Here is a 23,040-nt window from a genome sequence, read left to right as displayed (position 1 = left end):
CAATTCCCTAAGTGTTTAGCAAATAAGCAATATCAAAGTAAGCAAGCAAACACAAATTCTATCTACAATTTTTACTATACTTTACGTTTTAGGTACATCCGAGAACGTGAAATATGAAGCGGGGATTTGCCGGGGTAAGTTTCGTCTTCGGGTTTCGTCTTCCGAAAGCGACTCCACATAATAGTACCTCGCAACAAGAGAAGTAAAATTGTTAGTAAAATAATATGCAAGAATCAAACTAATAGAGTGACATATTTATGAAATAATTTTTGTTTTTAAAATACTTTTTTGAAAAATTTCTCTTGAAGTGATTTGAAAATGTTTTTGTTTGTTGAAATATTGTTTGGAATTTCTTTTTGAGAAAATAGTTTTTGGAAAATAGTTTTTAAAAAAATAGTTTAAAAAAAAATAGTTTTAGAAAATAATTTAAAAAATAATATAGGAGGCTCATATATGTGTAGTATCCGTTTAGACATGAGAATGAGAACCACCTTGTTAGCGACTACGGTAGCTAATCGTATCGCCTTCCGAAGGACTATTGGTTCGTCTCGTTCTCATCTTTTTTCCTTTCGATGTTTATCGTCATCGCCTCTTTATTTAGGGCCAGTCCGGATGGTCAATTGGCGGTCATGGCCTCAATAACACGGTCATGTTCTAAATTCCTTACTGTACAGTGTCATGTTTAATATCAGTGTTGCCCGCCTCAAAATGATATTTTAGTAGCGTAACCAACACTGACAAAGAACCAACAAATCTTTCAACGAAATATTGCAAACGAAATCGACCATAAACTTCCACATCATAACAGCATTATCAATGATTGCAGGAAAATAAGTCAAGCTAGAGATGCAACATATAAAAATAAAGAGACTACAACGCTGCAACAAGAGCAAGGGCCAATGAACAGACCGCCAAAATTCTATCTAAAAATGGTAATAAACAACAAAAGAGACAGAGATTCGTCGGAGTAAATTATTTGCGATCAAACTCGCCGGAGAAAGGACCTCTGGTCGAATCTGGTCTAACATGCAAGGTAAAATAAAAGGAGAAAACAAAGGATGAAGCGGAAATTCGCCGGTAAATCTGGAACACTCCCCAAACTACCAATAAAGTTCACATTTCACGTAAGCAAATCAAAACCAGGCTCAATGAAGAACTGGTTCGCTGGATTTTGACGTTCTCCCTGATAAACGGCCAAAAATGCATATTGTTCGGTGTACTTTCATCTCATAACTTGTGTGGTTATGGTAGGTTACATGAGTTTTTGTAGTGAATTATGTTTATTACGTGCATTCTTATGTGTAGGAGCAAGTTGGACGAAATGTGAGCAAAAAGAAGTTGATTCGTGACCAAAAGACAAAAGAATGACTTTGCTCGTTCACTCTCGCGTGCACACGAGAGAGTGAACGAGCTATTGAGGAAAAACATGGAAAAAAGCGAAGTATAGCAAAAAAGCATGGAAGTGCACGAGAGACCTAGAAGAAAAAGAAAAAGAGAAGAACTTTGCTCGTTCACTCCCGCGTGCGCACAAGAGAGTGAACGAGCTAACCTAAAAAGGCTGTTTCGAAGTGGGCTTGTATTATTTCACCCCATGTTAACCCTATCCCATATAAATAGTCTTTAAACTCACTTTTGCGAAAGGGAGACGTAACTTGTGAAGGAGGAACGTGACTTTTGAAGGAGGCAAGAACATCACGTGGAATAACTTTTGGTGGAGAAAATCATCGAGTTGTTCATTCCTTTATCTTTTCTTTGTAATTTGTTTATGCAAAATACTTGAAAAATTGTTGCTACGAACATGAGTGGCTAAGCACTCTAGTTTCTAGGGTTGTGGTTGACATGAGTATTAATGTTTATTAATTACATCTCTGTTAATTCGAATTATCATCTTGTGGTTGTTTCTTTAATTCTAGTTTTAACTTGTGAATTGTTGTAGCTACCAACTCACCCTACTATCTATGCTATGCTTGGGAAAGCCATGTTTAGATTAGAGTAGAATTAAAGAGAGCTTGTTTCTGAACCCGTGGCTCGGGGAGCGATTTCGCGGTTAGGATAAGAATATACCTAATAGTCTTGCTTAATTGAACACCGTATTATATTCGTTCACGATAGACTCAATACCATACGAATATAGGATTGATATATTGTGGACATGTGAGTAGTATTGTGGGAACATGCAATTCATATAAACGATCCGGTTAATTAGCAACCATGGATAATCTGGATTAACAAGTGTGATTATTGAACTTAATAGGATTGATAAACCAACCACAACCCTGGAATCTTTATCTCCTCTGAATTAAAATCTCATCATACACATTTGCATTCTTGATAAATTAGTTGTTACTTGTTTCATTTCCACAGAAGTAGATTAATAGAAAAACATCGCTCTTAAATATCTTGGACAATTAATTGATTTTAGTTTTCTTAGTTGACAATTGATCTAAGCCTCTGTGGGTTCGACGTCCAACTTTTGAGTCACTTTATTACTTGACGGCCACGTATACTTGCGTGTACTTGGGGAACCAACAAATATTTGGCGCCGTTGCCGGAGACCTAGTTATTGATTGTTTAGTTAAATTAAGCTTTTATTCGTTATTTGTTCAAGTTTTAATTTTTAGTTTGCTTTATTTGTGATTACGCAGGATCTTCTCTTGAATGCGGAGGAGTAGAAGCGCAAACAATCTCCTTCCTCTTGATCCTGAAATCGAACGAACACTTCATATAGTGAGGAGGAAAGTCAAAGCTAGAACTAGAATTGAAAGAGAGTTGGACATCGTAGTTCAATCACTGCCAATAGAGATGGCGGGTAATGAAGAGCATCCGGTGATAGAGGCTGTAAGGCCCAATCTAGATCTTATGATTCAAGTGATTGTGAAGCTTGATATCACGACTCACTTTGAACTCAAACAGTACATGGTACAGCTGATTCAATGCACATGGCAATATGTGGGTCTATCTCATGAAGACCCACAGAGGCACATTCAGAACTTCCTGGAAATTACAAACACTTACAATTATCCGAACGTTTCCAAGGACTATGTCAGACTGACACTGTTTCCCTTTTAACTGATGGGGGAAGCTAAGGAATGATTACAAAAGGAGCTCGAGAACTCAATCCACAATTGGGATGATCTAGCAAGGAAATTCTTAATCAAGTTTTTTCCCACAAAGAAGACAAAGTCGCTGAGAAGCCAGATTCTTGGGTTTCAACAACGAGATGGTGAGATTCTTCGACAAGCTTGAGAAAGATACAAGAAGCTACTCAGAGACTGCCCACACCATTGTCAGACTAATGAGGTGTTGGGTCACACTTTCGTTGATGGGTTGGACGAGGCATCAAAGATGAATCTTGACTCAGCATGTGTGGGTAGTTGAATGGTAAGACCGTATAGTGAGATCCAGATCCCGCTAAACAATTTCATTGCTAATGATAATAATTGGTAAGGAGATGAGGAACCACGAAGAACACTTAAACAAAAGGCAACATGTGTGATTGAGCTTGATGATTTCTCAGCAATGAGGGCAGATATAGCGAGACTAGCAAATCAGATGAATAAAATGACAATGCACCACACACAACATATGCAACATGTGCAATAGATGTCTACTTGCTGCGAGTTATGTGGTGAAGTTCACACAAGTGATATATATCCCTGAATCAATCTACTAGACAAGCTAGAGGGAAGATGAATCAACATGCTCAATATGGTAACACATACAATCCGAACTGGAGGAATCATCCTAACTTCTCTTGGGGTGGAAATCAAAATATTAGACCTCAAGCAAATTACAATCATCCACCTCAACCTCCACAACAAGAAGAGGAGAGTTTGACTGACATGATGAAAAAGCTCTTGATAGACAATCAGAAAGTTATGGCTAAGAATCAACAAGTCAAGGTTGGGAATCAACAATTGCGCACAGAATTCAGAAATCTAGAGAGTAAGTTTGGGCAAATAGCTAACAATCAAAATACTAGACCTGCTGGAGCTCTTCCAAGCAATATAGAGAAAAATCCTCAAGTCAATGCAGTGACGCTGAGAAATGGGAGAGAGTTGGTAGAAGTGCCTAAGAAGAAAAATGAGTAGTCTGGGCTCGAAGAAGAAAGAGTGCCAAAACCTGTAGAGGTAGATGAGAGAAAAAAAAACAGAGCCTAAGCAAATATCAGAGAGGGTGCCACCACCTTTTCCTCAAAGATTAAGAAAGAAGAATGAAGACCACATGTTTCACAAATTCCTAGATATGCTGAAGCACATACGCTTGAACATCCCTTTGGTGGACATACTCCGTGAGGTCCCAAAATATGCAAAATATATTAAGGACATAGTGTCAAATAAAAGAAGGTTAACTGAGTTTGAGACCGTAGCACTTACTGAGGAGTGCACTTCTAGGATTCAACATAATCTTCCACAAAAGCTTAAGGATCCGGGTAGTTTTACCATCCCCGTGAGGATTGGTGAATTTGATGTGGGTAGAGTCTTGTGTGATTTGGGTGCAAATATCAATTTGATGTCGTTGTCAGTATTCAAACAATTGGGCTTAGGAGTCCCGAGACCCACCACAGTGATGCTACAGTTAGATGATAAATCTTATGTTTATCCTGAGGGGGTAATTGAGGACGTCTTGCTGCAGATTGGGAAGTTTATTTTTCCTGCAGATTTTATCATCCTAGATTACATAGCTGATGAGTTAGTTCCTATCATCTTGGGACGACCTCTTTTGGCCACTGGAGATGCAATTATCAAAGTTTGAGAATGTAAGATGACCCTGAGGGCGGACAATGAAGAAGCAGTCTTCAATGTATATCGAGCCATTCAATTGCCTCGTCATTACAAGGACCTGTCCATGATTTCGATGGTGGAGATAAATGAACTAGTCGTAGAGCCAAGTGCGTTTAAAGAAGATGCACTGGAAAAGGAATTGATGTTTTTCAATCACTTGGAACTTGAAGAAGAGGTTGAGGAGATGTTGCAAATTTTGGATGCATCGTGCGAATATATACGAGAAAGAACCCAATCCGAGCCTCTGGATAGGCCAATCGGCCCACCTTCTAAACTCTCAGTTGAGGAGGCCCCAAAATTGGAACTTAAACTCTTACCATCTCATCTTCATTATGCATATTTGGGAAATTCTAACACTTTACCTTTGATTATTTCTTCTCATTTGTCTGAATTGCAGGAAGAAAAGCTCTTAAGGGTGCTGAGGGAGCACAAGCATGCCATTGGTTGGACAATGTCTGACATAAATGGTATTAGCCCTGCATTCTTCATGCACAAAATACTCATGGAGGAGGGACACAAGTCTAGCGTGGAGCATCAATGCCGCCTAAATCCAATAATGAAAGAGGTGGTAAGAAAAGAAGTAATTAAGTGGCTCGACACAGGTATAGTATTTCCTATCTCTGATAGCAAGTACGTAAGCCCTGTTCAATGTGTACCTAAAAAGGGGGGGTATGACTGTTGTAGTAAATGAACAAAATGAATTAATCCCAACTAGGACTGTGATTGGTTGGCGAATATGCATAGACTATAGGAAGTTGAATAATACTTCCCTCTCCCCTTCATTGATCAAATGCTTGACAGGTTAGCCGGACATGAATACTATTGTTTCCTTGATGGCTATTCGGGGTATAATCATATTGCTATTGCCCCGGAATATCAAGAAAAGACCACTTTTACATGTCCTTATGGCACTTATGCATTTAAGAGAATGCCATTCGGGTTGTATAATGCACCTGTGAATTTCAAAGGTGTATGATGGCTATTTTCACCGATATGGTGGAACGGTTTGTGGAGGTTTTTATGGATGATTTTTCTGTGTTTGGTCCTTCTTTTGATGAATTCTTGACCAATCTTGCTAAAGTGCTTTCCAAGTGTAAGGAGACTAATCTGGTACTAAATTGGGAAAAATATCATTTTATGGTATGCGAAGGTATAGTGTTGGGACACAAGGTATCCAAAGATGGACTAGAAGTTGACAAGGCTAAGGTGGAAGCAATTGAAAAGTTGCCACCACCGATTTCAGTGAAAGGAGTTAGGAGTTTTCTGGGACATGTAGTTTTTTATCGTCAATTTATAAAGGATTTCTCAAAAATTTCTTCTCATTTGTGCAGGTTGTTAGAGAAGGATGTGTCGTTCAAGTTTGATGATGCTTGTCTGAAAGCATTCGAGGAGCGGAAAAGAAGTTAGTGAGTGCACCAATCATAGTGGCTCCTGACTGGAACGAGCCATTTGAGCTGATGTGTCATGCCAGTGATGGTGCAATTAGGGCCGGATTGGGCCAGAGGAGGAGCAAAATATTTCACTCCATTTACTACGCAAGCAAGAATCTCACTCCCGCTCAAATAAATTTTACTGTGACAGAAAAGGAGTTGCTTGCTGTAGTGTGGGCGTTCGATAAATTTCGGGCCTATTTGGTTAGCACCAAAGTCATCGTCTACATAGACCATGCAGCCATCGGGTATTTGTTTGAAAAGAAAGATGCTAAACCAAGGCTAATCCATTGGGTTTTACTCTTGCAGGAATTTGATTTGGAGATCCGAGACCGAAAAGGAATAGAGAATCAAGTGGATGATCACTTATCCAGGTTAGAAACATGAAATCATGTAGCTGATGGAGATGTCATCAAGGAAACATTCCCAGATGAGAAAGTGTTGGCCATTACTGCTGGGGAGGTGCCATGGTATGCAGATTTTGTAAACTATCTGGAAAGTGGAGAGATGCCGCCTGATCTTGAACCTTATGCTAAAAAGAAGTTCTTGCGAGATGTGAGGTCATATGTGTGGGATGAGCCATTTCTGTTCAAATCTTGTATTGATCAGTTAATGAGAAGATGTGTGCCCGAATCTGAAATAAATGTTATCTTACATGAATGCCATGCATCGCCTTATGGTGCTCATCATGCAGGTGACAAAACAATAGCTAAGGTGTTGCAATCGGGTTTCTATTGGCCTAGGGTGTTTAAAGACACCCATGAGTTCGTGAGGAGATGTAATAGGTTCCAGAGAACAGGAACAATTACGAAAAGGCATGAGATGCCATTGCACGATATTATGGAGGTTGAAATTTTTTATGTTTGGGGAATTGATGTTATGGGTCCGTTTCCCTCGTCCAGTGGGTGTAAGTACATTTTGGTGGCCGTTGACTATGTGTCGAAGTGAGTGGAGGCCATAGCTCTTCCTACCAATGATGCCAAGGTTGTGGTCAAGTTTTTGAAAAAGCATATCTTTACAAGGTTCGGCACTCCGAGAGTGATGATAAGTGATGGGGGCACCCATTTCTGTAACAAGCTCTTGGACAATGTCTTAGCGCAATATGGGGTCAAACATAAGGTTGCAACCGCTTACCATCCTTAGACTAGTGGGCAAGTTAAAGCCTCAAATAGAGAGATAAAGCAGATCCTGGAGAAGACGGTTAGTGCAAGTAGGAAAGATTGGGCTGTAAACCTTGATGATGCTCTATGGGCATACTGGACCGCCTACAAAACTCCAATCCGAACTTCCCCTTACAAGCTGGTTTATGGGAAATCATGCCATTTACCGGTGGAACTTGAGCACAAGGCCTATTGGGAAATAAAGAAGCTGAACTTTGATGCAGACTTAAGGGGTAGAAAGTGGGTGATGCAATTGAACAAGCTTGATGAGTTTCGCTTGCATGCGTATGAGAATGCCAAGTTATATAAAGAAAAGACCAAGCACTGTCATGATAAGAATATCTACCATCGCGAGTTTGAACCGGGCCAATTGGTTCTCTTGTTCAATTCAGGTTAAGACTCTTTCCGGGGAAGCTCAAATCGAGATGGTCGGGCCCGTTTGAGGTAATGAGAGTCACTCCACATGGTGCAATTGAGATGCGCGTCTTAGGTGGCGAGAGAATGTTCTTAGTGAACGGACAAAAAGTAAAGCATTATTATGGAGGTGACTTTGATTGTCAGAAGTAGAAGGTGTTACTTGACAATGATTAGACGAGATTCTGTGTCGTGCCGCAACGTTAAATCAGGCGCTTGTTGGTAGACAACCCATCTTTACTGCTTTCTTTTATTTTTATTTTTTATCTTATTATTGTTGTAGTGTTTGTTTTTGTTTTGCAGGATTATAAGCATATGAGGCAAAGCCATTAGAAGTGTGCAAAAGCGAGTTAGATGGTGAGAACTAAGTGTGGGGTGCCCACACAAAGGACCATGCCTGGGGGAAGTCTGAGTATCCCGTGAGCCGCTATTGCTTCGGCCTTTGGCCTTTCAAGGAGTTTCTTGTCCACCCTCGTTATTGTTTTGCTTTATTTGTGCATTGGGGATACTGCACTCTTTTAAGTGTGGGGTGGGAGATTTCTCTAGATAGTTAGTAGTAGGATGTTAGAAAAATGTTAACTTCTTTTTTTTGTTTTCGTAGTTGTGTAGTGTTTTAGTATTTTAGTAGCTATGAAAACAATCAGAAAAAAAAAATGAAAAAAGTAGAAAAATTGGACTTTTCCCGACGATGGATCTCATTTGACAGGTTTCTCGAGGGATTTAAGTCGAAAGAAAAAAGAAAAAAAGATTTTATTTTGTTAGGCATTGTAATAATTCCCCCTAGGTTTTTCTTTGAGTCGCAGTTCTTTTTCAAGGATTTTGTTTGAACCGGGTGTAGTTAGTTGTATTTTTTTAGGAGTAGGAGCCATTGTATTGTGATTGGAATTGAAGCAATATCTCTTGACTTTGTTATGCTTTGAGAATAGTGAGTACTTTGGTTGTGACGCTTAGGCTTAGTTTTTGACTCTTGTATAAGAACCTTAAATTGTATGATCTTAACTTTGCTTAACTGCATTAACTAGAGTGTCTTGATGAGTCCAATCCTGAGTGAGTTATGTGCCATGTGTGTGTGACATTTGTGTGTCATTCTGTGCATTGTATTTGATATCTAGAACTTGCCCCGTGTGTTTGCAAAGCGAAATAGTAGTTTTGTTCAGTCTTGGAAGTGATATAGGCGTTTCTTTGTTGAGCCAGATATATATATTTTACCCGCCTAATTGTTATGTATCATAGTTAACCCCTTGAACATGTAATCCTGTTTCATTGGCAACCACATTACAAGCCTTATCCATTTGTTTGAATTATCCATCTATTTGAACCTTTCACCTCTCATAAGCACTTGAATTGTAATGAACTTTGTAAAAGTTAAAGTGTGGGGTGTTGGTTTGGCTTTTGAGTGGAACCAATAAAATAAAGAGAAAGGTGCACTATTTTGAAAAAGTAAGAGCCACTTGAATTGAAAAAAAATGTAGTTGTATTGTGTGAAAAATATTCCTTGATAGTGGTGACTCTTAATATAATTGTGCTTAAAGAAGTATGGAGTTAATATTCATTGATGTGAAGGTGGAGTTATGGTTTGACATAAGTGTGGGGATTTAAATGTTAAAGTGTATATATTAAAGTGCTTAGGGAGGTGTATTTACTCGTATATCTAAATGTATCCTACCCGTCCCGCAGCCTACATTACAACCAAAAAAAGTCCTAACTGATCCTTGACTGAATGAGCTCGATTAGTAGAGTAGTACACTACGGGCAAGCCTAGGTTCATCTTTTGTGGCATATGAATGTTATTTCTGAGAGTGAGTGAATTCTTTCTATATTGAGTTCCTAATTGTTCTTTAATTTTATGTGTGTGGAACTACTCTCTTTTGTTGTGTGAGGGCACTTGATTCATGAAGGAAAGATAGTGTCGTTTACCTCTATGTTAGAGTAAGTGAGTGGGTTGTGAAAATGTGTGGTGCTTGTGAGTCAAATCTTGAGGTGAGGATTTTACACTATTGTGATTAGTATATTTTAAATATTCATGGTATGATGAGTTATGAGAGTGGTTTAAAAAGGTCGTGTTGTTGTAAAGTGTAGAAAGTTGCTCGAGGACGAGCAAGAGTTGAAGTGTGGGGTGTTGATAAAACGGCCAAAATTGCATATTTTTTGATGTACTTTTATCTAATAACTTGTGTGGTTACGGTAGGTTACATGAGTTTTTGTAGTGAATTATGCTCATTACATGCATTCTTATGTGTAGGAGCAAGTTGGACGAAATGTGAGCAAAAGAAGTTGATTCGTGACCAAAAGACAAAAGAATGACTTTGCTCGTTCACTCTCGCGTGCACACGAGAGAGTGAACGAGCTATTGAGGAAAAACTTGGAAAAAAATAGCGAAGTATAGCAAAAAGGCATGGACGTGCACGAGAGACCTAGAAGAAAAAGATAAAGAGAAGAACTTTGCTCGTTCTCTCCCGCGTGCGCACGAGAGAGTGACCGAGCTAACCTAAAAAGGTTGTTTCGAAGTGGGCTTGTATTATTTCACCCCATGCTAACCCTATCCCATATAAATAGTCTTTAAACTCACGTTTGCAAAAGGGAGACGTAACTTGTGAAGGAGGAACGTGACTTTTGAAGGAGGCAAGAACATCACGTGGAACAACTCTTGGTGGAGAAAATCATCGAGTTCTTTATTCCTTTATCTTTTCTTTGTAATTTGTTTATGCAAAATACTTGGAAAATTGTCGCTACGAACATGAGTGGCTAAGCACTCTAGTTTCTAGGGTTGTGGTTGCCATGATTATTAACGTTTAGTAATTACATCTCTGTTAATTCGGATTATCATCTTGTGGTTGTTTCTTTAATTCTAGTTTTAACTTGTGAATTGTTGTAGCTACAATTTCGCCCTACTATCTATGCTATGCTTGGGAAAGCCATGTTTAGATTAGAGTAGAATTAAAGAGAGCTTGTTTCTGAACCCGTGGTTCGGGGAACGATTTTGCGATTAGGATAGGAATATACATAACAGTCTTGCTTAATTGAACACTGTATTATATTCATTCATGATAGACTCAATACCATAAGAATATAGGATTGATATATTGTGGACAGGTGAGTAGTATTGTGGGAACATGCTATTCATATAAACGATCTGGTTAATTAGCAACCTTAGATAATCTGGAATAACAAGTGTGATTATTGAACTTAATAGGATTGATAATCGAACCACAACCCTGGAATCTTCATCTCCTCTGAATTAAAATCTCATCATACACATTTGCATTCTTGATAAATTAGTTGTTACTTGTTTAATTTCTGCAGAAGTAGATTAATAGAAAAACATCACTCTTAAATATCTTGGACAATTAATTAATTTTAGTTTGCTTAATTGACGATTGATCTAAGTCTTTATGGGTTCGACATCTGACTTTCGAGTTACTTTATTAGTTGATGGCCATGTATACTTGCGTGTACTTGGGGAACCAACACTCCGATCAGATCCTTTTTATTTTTATAGCATAATACCAGTGGTGAGCGAAGGAGCATTGAACAGGAAAGTAAAATGACGGGTTGTGTATCATTTCATATAGGAACATTGTTAGTACGAGTCTGGGTACCGTTCCATTTAGGAGCGCTGACAGAAAAGTGCAATGACGGGATATGTACCATTCCGTATAAGAGCATTGTTAGTACGGGGCTGGGTACTATTCCATTTAGGAACGCTGACAGGAAAGTAAAATGACGGGTCGTGTACCTTCTGTATAGGAGCATTGTTAATACGGGGCTGGGTACCGTTCCGTTTAGTACCACTGACAGGAAAGTAAAATGATAGCCTGTGTATCGTTTCATATAGGAGCATTGTGAGTATGGGGCTGGGTACCGTTTTGTTTAGGATCACTGAGAGGAAAGTAAAATGGCAGAATGTGTATCGTTCAGTATAGAAGCATTGTTAGTACGGGGCTGGGTACCATTCTATTTAGGAGCGCTGAGAAGAAAGTAAAATCTCCACGCAATGGGAGAGATAATAAAGTAAATCTCCGCACGATGGGAGCATTTTTTGATTTATTTTGAAAAAATGATATCGAACCCAGGGAGGGTCCTTGATTGATGATTTTTTTTTTGGAAAATGAGATCCGACCCGGGAAGGGTCCTTAATTTATGATTACTTTTTACTGTTGGAAAATGAGATCGGATCCGGGAAGGGTCCTTGATTGATGACTTTTTTTTTCAAAAATGAGATTGAACCCGAGAAGGGTCCTTGATTGATGATTTTCTTGATTTTGTTTTTGAAAATGTGACCTAACCCACAGGTTGTCTACGTATATCATCGAAACGAAAATCAAGTTAAGTGTAGTTCGGGAAGTTTAGAGACAAAGGGGAGATGTTTTGGATTTTTGAATTTCCTCAAGGAAAGAGAATGATATTTTTGGATTCTAATGTTGAAATTTCACGGGGAGACTTCTAGAGGAGTACCAGATGAAGATGTGTGCATGTTTATTTTCTTTTGACTTTTTAGAAATGATCTTTTCGCAAAGATCCTCGGTTAACTGTGGCCTGAGTTGCCAGACTTGTCCGATTTGTCTAGTTAAGGATGAGAAAAACCGGATCCATTATAGGTTGCCTACGTATATTGACACAAGGTCAAGAATCAGGTACGTGTAGTTCCTGAAGATTGGAGAGTATGAGATGTAATCAGGTTCAACACTTATTTTACTCTCCTATTTCAACGCATTGCAACTAACTATATTAATTGCATCAAAGATATGTATGAAATGTAAGGGTATAGACAAACTCAGAGCGATGCCTCGTTGTACCCATGATTGGGTGTGGTATATTTGGAGTTGAAGAGTGTCTCCCTCCAGAATATGTGCCCCAGTTTCTCCTTCGAATAGTTGCCTTGATGCCCCTGACTGTTCCCGAGACAGTTGTTGCAGTTGTCTCCCAGTTGACTGTAGAGATGTTTTGTTGCGACCTTCCAGCTGTCCACAAGAACCTTTTGGTGATCGTCCCTGACTATTAGCGGGGGCTATAATCTGATCAAGATATAGAAATATTGTGAGAGTAGTGCCGCCACAAAATGATGGGATCAAGAATTATAACTAACACTTCCGTGAATGTTCAGTTGATATTCCACAATGTCCGATGTCGGATTCTATTTCTCGTGCAGTCCCAGGGTGATGCACCATTCGACGGTCCGGGGAACCATTTGATAATCGTCCCCGGTTGACAATCGAGAACGATGTTCTGATCTGAATATAGAAAAATGGTAAGAGCAGCGAAGTCATGAAAAAATGATGGAGTTGATTGTAAAACTACTACTCCCCTGATTATCCAACTGATGCTCCACTAAGTCCGAGACCAGATGTTATCTCCCGTGAAGTTCTCCGATAATGTATTTGCAAAACTCAAAGGAGAAAATGTTAGAGTCCCTCTCAGGTGAATTTATAACATTAAAAGGGTGTAGAGTTAGGCCGTGTGGCCAGTGATGTATTTGATGGTGGGTAAAAACTTGATGTTGACATTCCGTGACAGTTCCAAAGATGATGTTGTCCTTCCTGCGTACAAAGAAAAATTCTTAGTTCGAGGGAAAGGAATTGATTCATGTTGACTTGAGGTTTTTCTTGTCCTTCTTCGTTTGTCCAAGTCGTGCGAGTATGACATTTCTCGAAGGTAGACTAACAACTTTCCCCTGCAACAAAAGTGGGTTGACTTGTATCAAATCCCTGAATTTGAAAAATGGGACTAAACACCATGACTCCATAGCCAGGTGTTTGAAGAAAGGACTTGCATCCCATATGTTGGAATTTAATTCAATTGAGGGTTAGAGTAATGTTGGTACGGTAATTGATGTTTAGATTTTTTGGTTAAGTTTGGTTGACGCTCTCCGATATATATGGGTTGAGAGCATCATTGCACTCTTCTAAAAGAACTGCCCCAATTTCCAATACTGAGGAAATCATTTTGAAACAGTGGGGAGACTGAACCCTTATGTAGGGTTGCCTACGTATCCTGCTAAGGCAGGAATCAGGTCAAAACCTAGTTCGGGCCAACTAGTGAAATTATAAGATCAGGTCAAAATGAGTGATTGTTTCTTGAGAAGAAGTGTGATTATGAATGAAAATTCTTGGGTGTGTGGATACTGGTAACGTCTGAATAAGATATAGATGGTAGCATAGCGCATGGATCGGATTTAAATGACGGGAATCAATGAAAGTGTAAGGTATGGTTGAAAAGAATATGTCAGATCAATGGAAGATGTACTAAGCTGAATTGATGTATGTTTGGAAAAGGATGGTAGATTCCAAAGAATGGTATGATTGTAATGGATTGTCGTAAAGAACGAAATGGATATGCGTATTTGAAAGGTCAAGATTCAGCACAAGTCAACCAGAGTTTAGTCACACAAAGAGAACCTAACAGTGTGTAACGACCCGACCGATCGTTTTGAGCTCTAGCACATCGTTTGGCAGTTTGAGGCCATGAGTAGCTTCACTTCATGTTATATGACTTGTACGTGTGGTCAGAATTGAATTTCGGGAATTTCGGAGTTGTTTCAGAATGAAAATTCTAAATTCGGAAGCTTTATGTTGGAAAAGTTGACTAAGATTTGACTTTTGAGTAAACAACCTTGGAATTGGGATTTGAAGGTTCCAATATGTTCGTATGATGTTTTTGGACTTGGGCATATGTTCGGGTTGAGTATCGGGTGGTCCGGGAGCATTTCGACGCTTATTATGGAAATTTTGCATTTTGAAAGGTTAAGAATTTCTTAAGTTTGATTTGACGTAGACTTTGATGTTATCGATGCTTGTTTGAGGTTACGAGCCTTGGAAAAAGTTCGTATCATGATTTATAACTTGTACGTAAAGTGTGAGATTATTCCGAAATATTTAAATATGAAACGGGTGCGTTCGTCAAAATTTGAATGTTTGAAAGTTGAAAGAAGGTTTCTATCGTCGATTTGTAGTTTTTATGTTTTTTGGTGCAATTTGAGGCCTCGAGTAGGTTCGTGTTATTTTTTGGGGCTTGTTTATGTGATAGGACGGGGTCCCGGGGGCCTCGGGTGTGTTTCGGGATGGTTTCCGGCCATTTCTCCCTATTTTGTTGTTGTTGTTGTTGGTTCTGGTTTTGTTCTTCGCGAACACGAAGGGAGTCACTGTTCGCTAAGAAGGAAAATTGGTGGCTGCCTTTTTTGTGCTTCACGAACACGAAGGAGGACGTGCAAACGCGAAGGAGAGTTGTGGGTCAGTGGGACTTTACCCTACGCGAACGCGACAAGGTAGTCGCGAATGCGGAAGGACAACCGCGAACGCGAAGGAGGAGTTCCAGGCTGGGGGCAAGTTGGCCATTGCGAACGCGTAGTCTTGGATGTGAATGCAATGATGTGGACTGTCAGGCCTTCGCGAATGCGACCATGGGTACGCAAACGCGATGAAGGAAGGGCTTGGGTAGAATTGTTTTAAATCAAGATTTTTGCTCATTTCACTCATTCCCCTCTTGCTTGGGTGATTTGGAGGAGCCATTTTCATCATCAATCTTGAGGTAAGATATTCCTACATATTGTGAGTTAAATACACAGTTTATATATGGATTTAAATATGAAATTTGTGAAAATTATGGGATTTGGAGGAAAACCTAAAATTTAGTATTTTGGAATTTGACCACAAAATTGGACATGGAATTAGGAATAAACTATAAATTCGAGTTCGTGGAGCTATGGGTAGTGATTATCTTCAAGAATTTTAGAAATCCGGGCATGTAGGCCCGAGGATTTACTTTGTTGACTTTTTGAGTCGAGTTGAGAATTATTATAAATTGTTAAATTATACGCATTGGTGTATATTTTGATTGATTTGCACTTGGTTTGACTAGTTTCGGATCGATGGGCAATGGTTTGAGGTGTTAGAGAGGCGTTGGAGCCGGTTATGGAATTTCGGAGCAAGGTAAGTCTCTTGTATAACCTTGTGAGAGGGAAACTACCCTCTAGGTGATGTAATTGTTCTGTGCTACTAGTTGTGGGTGCTACGTACGTACGAGGGGACGAGAGTGCGTACGTAGCTGAAGCATGTTTATGTCCGGGTAGACTTAGGACTTTATCATGTAATATTTGAATTGTTTGGACTCATTTTGCTAGTTGTATTAATTGGAATTAATTGAAATTGATTTAGAAACATATTTATATTAGGTCGAGCTTTATCACCTTGAGTTGTTGCCAAGATATTTGATAAACGTAAATGGGCGTATTCACTACTATGCACCTGTATCTGTGTTGTAAGCATGTGACTCGTAATTCGATAAGTTTCTTCCTTTCTTGTGGAGCGGGCTGAATGCCTCGACAGTGTAATAGATGCATCTATGGTTCATTCCGCTCGACCCTCGACAGTGGACATATTATTTTAGATCGGGCCATACGACCTCTGCATAATCGTGCGTTATATCGCTAGTCATCCGAATATTCAAGAGATTATTCTTCCACTGATGTTTGGCACTTTATATGGTATTCCTTATCCATTTGATATTGGCACTTGATACATCAAAGCAATTGAGATAGATACGAGACTGGGAAATTTATATATACTTAAAAGAAATTTTTGGAAGGTTATGTAACTTACAGTTTTACTCCATTATTGTTCTTGTGCTTCATATTTGCTTATGATTTATTATATTGCTTTATTGGAACTCTAGTAAGTGTCGATGTTGACCCCTCGTCACTACTTCTCCGGGGTTAGGCTAGATACTTAGTGGGCACGCGTTGATTTATGTACTCATGCTGCACTTCTGCACTAAATGTGCAGGGTCTGACATGTTCAATTGGTGGTCATCTTGGCACGTAGGAGCATATGCTAAGGAGACTTTACGCTTAGCTGCATTCCAGGCTATGTACCGCAGCCCAAAGAGTCTCCATCGTACTATTTACTTTATCCTGTCTTATATTTACATTCCGGACATATGTTGTATTATTATTGTACTCCTTAGTAAATGCTCATGTACTTGTGACACCAGGCTTTGGGATGATTCTAGAGTTAGTTTATGGTTTGTTTAACCTCAATACACTTTTACTCGTATAATATTTAAATTATATTAATCTACGACTTTAACGCATTTATGTCTCCATCTATCAAGATTCATGATTTTAAAAATAATAAAATGAATAACTAAGTTGTTAGTTCACTGTTGGCTTACCTAACGGCAACGTTGGGTGCCATCACGACCTATAGTGAGTTTTTGATTATGACATAGTGGATAACAAATAGAATATACATGTAGCATATGAAAAATACATAACAATGCCAGGCAAAGAAAATATACCAAATATACAAAGAATATGTAGCAAGTAAAGGATATACAAGGATTGATTCAGCTAAAGCAAGTTGTAAGATGTGTGTACAGTGACCTAGGAAATCTAAGAGTAGATTTACCTAGATTCGATCATGAGTTGAGGACGACTGCGAGATGGCACATAGTTAACGTCGTATGCCAATCTCTGAAACTAGAGAGTTTTGAAAGAAGGTTCGGAGGGATGAAAGAACAACCTCGCGTAACTTGTGTGTGATTGTGCACAACCAAGAGTCGATAGAAAAGTGATGACAATTCAATAAGGCAGTACCATAAGCATGTGCCAAAGAATATACAACATGGGTATCTGTGAAAGCATATAAAACATGGGTATGTGTAGAAAGAACACATAATATAGGCATATTCAAAGAACGTGCAACATAGAAATGACAAAGAATATGTAGCCTGAAGCACGCAATAGAGAATACACGACTTGAAGCATGCAACATAGAATATGTTTCTTGAAGCACACAACAAAGAATATACAACTCGAGGCAAACGATAAAGAATATACTGCTTGAAATGCATGAAAAAGAATATGCCATATTGAAGCATGCGACGAAGAATATACAACTCGTATCAAAGAATATACGATTCAAAGCAAAAACTTGAAGCAAAGAGTATACGATTGAAGAATAGAATATACAACATGAAGCATGTGACAGAAAGAATAGAAGTCGGAGTATTGGAGAAACCTGTAATCCCTCAAGTAATTGATCGAATTTGCTGTGGTTAGAACCTGAAGTATCCCTAGCAGAGCCGCCATGTTGTTGCACCCTATTTTGCACAAGACAAAATAAACTACAACTTATAGTACTCTACAAGGTTAATTAAGGTTTAGATCCGTCACCTAGTATTTAAGGTATACTAGGATACTTATATTACACTTTATAATGTACACTAAATTATGGTCTGCAAAATCGTTGAGATTCCAAGTAAGGAGTTAAGTTATTTCATGGGAAAGGTGTTAGGCATCCCTCAAGATCCAATAAATATAGTTCTTACGGACTCAATCAAATAAATGAGGGAAGGTTCAAAAGAATGATTAATTTAATATATATACAAAGAACGGTAAAGTAGCTCGAATGAAGAGTAATTGAACAAGAATGTCACATGATGAAAGATAAATGTCTATGTATGATTAAATTATATACGAAATAAGAATGAAGTAAATGAGAATTATATTTTTGTAAATTGACAAAATGCAAAGCAAATATGTAGTTACAAATGAAGTATTTTTGTAAATTAACTAGATGAATTGTAATTAAAGAATGTATTTGGAAAAATTTGATTTATGTCCAGAGATAAACTATTTTGAGTAATGAGCTAAAAAAAAAAAGGAAAGCTTACTTTAAAGTGACTGAACATAAGTGGGAAAGAATCACCTTTGAGTAGTTTTGTGTAATGAATAGGACAAGAAATAGTTGGTTTAGCATTTACAAGAAAATTTAAAAAGTAAACCAAATGAAGGACAATTAATTATGGCAAGCGAATAGTAAAATATTTATATTTAGGTGCATATGTAATAAAAGCTAAATGGACAAAGTGTATGTAATAATTACATCTTGAAAATCGATGCACAAGACTTAAAGAGAAGAATTTAGTATTTTAAAAGAATGGGTTAAGTAGATGAAAAATGAATAATGTATGTATTTGACTAAAGTACATAAACAAATGTAATAAAGAACAATAACAATAAATAAGACAAGGTTAAATGATATACAAACACTATGTCAGAAACTGTTAATTAAATGAGTAGCGTATGGAAGCACGCCACGATCCAAAATCTGACTAGTCATGATGACACCTAACCCAACACGCTATGTAAGCCAGTTTAACAATAATCCAACTTCAAATGAGATTTACTGAGAAATTAATGATGAAATAATTGAACTCTTATACAACTACTCAAGGACTGATTGTACAAATCATGAGCTTTTAAGATTTAGAGTTTACAAAGCTGGTATGAAATAAATACATCATCTGTTCGAAATATACATAAATATATTCAAAATGCTAAAGTTACCAAGAACAAGAGGTAGCTATGACAGGAACGTAGGTATGTTTTCAATTCCAGCTCCCGCCACACACGACAACATCAATATCCAAAATATGCATGCAAGGTGTAGAAGTGTAGTATGAGTACAACCGACCCCATGTACTCAATAAGTAATATACCTTACCTTACCTTGAAAGTAGTGACGATCTGGGACAAAGGTCAGAGTCTAACACCAATAACCAATAACAACTCATAATAATATAATAAAAGTGGTACAAGAAATAACTCAAAGATATAATGCTCAGCTTGTTCACAGTTCCGAAAATAGGCATGCTTTTTAAGTATAATAGTGAAAACTCAAATCTTTTACTAAAACCACCAAAATATGAGTAAATATGAAAAACTGTGATTATTCCCAAAAACATTCAACGACAGGTAAGATGTTTCATTATCAAATGGCATAAGAAAAGTACATCTCTATGCTTACATGTCAATGTGTATGTGAAGTCATGAATGATGCAATACCATACAACATGAGGAAAATGCATCTCTATGCATGTATGTCAAGTGTGCATGTCGAATGAAATGCAACACAGAGATAAAACCATATGTATACTCTTAGAGTATCAACTTACTCAGTCCTCCGAGTCACTCAGTCCTCTCAATCACTCGGCACTCGCACTCGCACTTAGTAGGTACCTGCGCTCACTGTGGGTGTGCAGACTCCGGAAGGGCGGATCCCGACCAAGCACTAATATAAACCAATCAGGTCATAAATCAATAAAGAATGTTGCGGCATGCAGCACGATCCCATAAACATCCTCACAATCAGGTCGTCATCCTCATTCGGTCATCAATCTCTCCAGTCGCTCGGCCTCACGAATCTCATGCCAATCGGTCCAAACAATGATAATATGATGTGAGACAAATGATAAGAGAGACTGAGATATGATATAAAATGAATGTGTATGACTGATTATGTAATTGCAATTTAAGCAAATAACTCAACAGCAGAAATGACCTTAGTGGGTCCCAACAGGATAAACATATAGCCTAAACATGGTTTCTAATATGGATCACAACTCAATTACACTAGCACGTAGAATCTCATGGATAAAGACAAGATTAGATAACTATACAGTACCACAGAAACAAACGAGTCATAATTCACACGGTGCACGCCCACGCACCTGTCACCTAGCATGTGCGTCACCTTAACACCAAACACATAACACGTATATTCGGGGTTCATACCCTCATCACCAAGTATAGAAGTGTTACTTATCTCGAACAAACCAAATTCAATACCGAGCAAGCCACACAGTACTCTAGAAATGCCATCCCGCACGCATCAACCTCTGAATGACTCAAAACTAGCGAAAAACAACTCAAGAATACCAAATAATGCCAAAGGAAACAAACCCAATTGATAAAGGTCAAATCTTTAATCAAAAGCCCAAAGTCAGCCAAAAAATAAACCCAGGCCCGCACCTCGGAACCGTACAAAACTCACAAAATCCAACAACTCATTCAATTATGAGTCCAACCATACTAGTTTCACTCAAATCCGACTCTAAATTGATGTTCAAAAGTCCAACATTTGCCCAGGATAGATTCATGAAATATAATCAAATCCGAGTAGAGAACATTTGCCCCAATCCGTATGGTGAAAGTCGCTTCAAAAATTGTCTCAATCCGAGCTCCATAGCTCCAAATATGCAAAAATGGCCGATACCCCCAAAAATAGAGTACTTATAATCACTGGACGAACTAATGAATCGTGATCGCGGAAATACCATCGCGATCGCAAGGAAGATGCACTGCCCCAAAAATACACTATGCAATCGCAGAACAAGCTTCGTGATCGTGAACCACAAACTGCTCAGCCTCAAAAAGTCTCTACGCGAATGCGACCCCAAGCTCGCGAACGTGGCCCCAGGCTCACGAACGCGATGAAGAAGCCATGAAGACCTGCCCAGCTCAGCTCTACAATGTGAACGCGTACACACTTGCGCGAACATGATGCTCAATCTGCAAAAACCTACGCAAACGCGGACAAGTATTCACGAACCCGAAGAAGAAATACTCAGCTCTAGGTTTTTCCCCTACGTGATCGTATCCCTCAATCCGCGATCGCAGAGAACACTGGGTGCACCAGACTTCAGCAGAAACCAACAATGAAATATAAAGAATAAATGGTCCGAAATCAATCCGATACACGCCCGAGCCCCTCGGGACCACGTCCGAATATTCCAACAAGTCCCATAACATGTCATGGACCTACTCGAGGCCTCAAATCATGCATAACAATATCAAAACGACGAATCGCGCCTCAAATCAAATATAATGAACTTCGAATATTTCAACTTTCAAAACTCGTGCCGAAACATATCAAATCAATTCGGAATGAACTCAAATTTTGCGCACAAGTCCCAAATGACATAGTGAAGCTATTCTAATTTCCGAAACCACAATCTGAATCTGATATCCTCAAAGTAAACTCTTTGTTAAACTTATGAACTTTTCAAACCTTTAAATTTTCAACTTTCGCCAATTAGTGCCGAAACCTTCTAGAAATATTCAAATGCAAATTCGAGCATACGCCCGAGTCTAAAATCACCATTCGGACCTAACAGAACCATCAAAACTCCAATCTGAGGTCATATACTAAAAGTCAAACTTGGTCAACTCTTCCAACTTTAAAGATTCAATCACGAAATTCATTCTTCCAAATCAATTCCTAATAACCTGAAAGCCATAACCGACGATTCACACAAGCCATAATACATCATAGGATGCTGCTCAAGACCTCAAATAGTGAATGGAAAGCAAATGCTCAAAACGACTGGTTGGGTCACTACATTCTCCCCCACTTAAACATACATTCGTCCTCGAACGTGCCCAGAGCAGTTCCAAAGCCCTCAAATCGTCATGTAACCTTACTATGCACATACCCGGGGGTGATCCCATGTCACCCCAATCCATGTAAGCCTGACAACACATCATAACTAAAGATCATTACTTTAACCTTAGTCAATAAGCCATAGAATCCAATTTCTAGCATCCGAAACTTCCTACAAGACCCGAATCTCGCATTTACACATTGTATAAAGCTGAACAGGCTATATCGAGCCATAATCTTAACCCAAGATGTATTCACATAATATACCACATAACTCAAATACTCATAGCAAAAACTTCCGACCACAATAGTTGCTCAAAACAAATCTGGTACCGGTAATAAACCTAATATCAAAAAAAACCTCATTCTAAAACCTTCGTACACTGCCGATGATGGATGAAACACGCACAAACTCATAACAACTCATCAGATCAACAAGTCATGGAGCTCTCTCTCATTCGACAAGAACCAAAGCCAAATTCTAAAAATTTTCCTCCATACATACTGTAATCAAATCCGATAGTACCCATTTTGGCTCCTATGACCCCATTTCATCAAATAAAGCCACTTCACTAACATGCCACACCAATACGACCTCATGCCACAAACTGTGCAATCTGTGCACCAATACAAAACAATTCAAGTATACTCAAACATGGAAAATGTCTCAAATGAGAGAACCATCCCACAAGCTCAACAAGTACCACCACAACGCAATGCTAAGAACCCATCACACCGTAGAACCAAAACATAAGAATCTAACACAAAGGATCATATCCCATCATAACGCTGCTGCAATACGTGACCCATCCAAACACCGATCCATATGAAATACCTCGAGCCCCAATGCTCAAACTCAACAACCATAAGCAATACAACACCAAGTACACAAGTGCATGACCATAACCATAGAGAAGCAAATAACACCATATACCACAACCAAGATTGACCATAACCAAGGCACAATCAACCATTCAACACCTCAATCATTATCTTGCTCGAATTTCGCTATAAGGCCCAAACAGAACCGCAC

The 23,040-nt window shown here is 38.7% G+C and overlaps 2 protein-coding genes across 2 annotated transcripts; both read left to right on the top strand.

Annotated features, from left to right (window-relative positions):
- The first annotated feature begins 4,134 nt into the window (after positions 1 to 4,134).
- Positions 4,135 to 4,755, top strand: LOC104091821 (uncharacterized). The gene has a single exon (XM_009597245.2). The coding sequence runs from the start codon at positions 4,135 to 4,137 to the stop codon at positions 4,753 to 4,755; it is 621 nt and encodes a 206-aa protein (XP_009595540.2).
- Positions 4,756 to 5,759: 1,004 nt separating this feature from the next.
- Positions 5,760 to 7,771, top strand: LOC138898508 (uncharacterized). The gene is made up of 3 exons (XM_070184577.1): positions 5,760 to 6,186; positions 6,612 to 6,928; positions 7,358 to 7,771. The coding sequence occupies exons 1-3, from the start codon at positions 5,760 to 5,762 to the stop codon at positions 7,769 to 7,771; spliced, it is 1,158 nt and encodes a 385-aa protein (XP_070040678.1).
- Positions 7,772 to 23,040: the final 15,269 nt, after the last annotated feature.

This window comes from Nicotiana tomentosiformis, chromosome 9 (assembly GCF_000390325.3).
Source record: "Nicotiana tomentosiformis chromosome 9, ASM39032v3, whole genome shotgun sequence".
NCBI lineage: Eukaryota > Viridiplantae > Streptophyta > Magnoliopsida > Solanales > Solanaceae > Nicotiana > Nicotiana tomentosiformis.
This window is presented reverse-complemented; position numbering and strand designations above follow the sequence as displayed.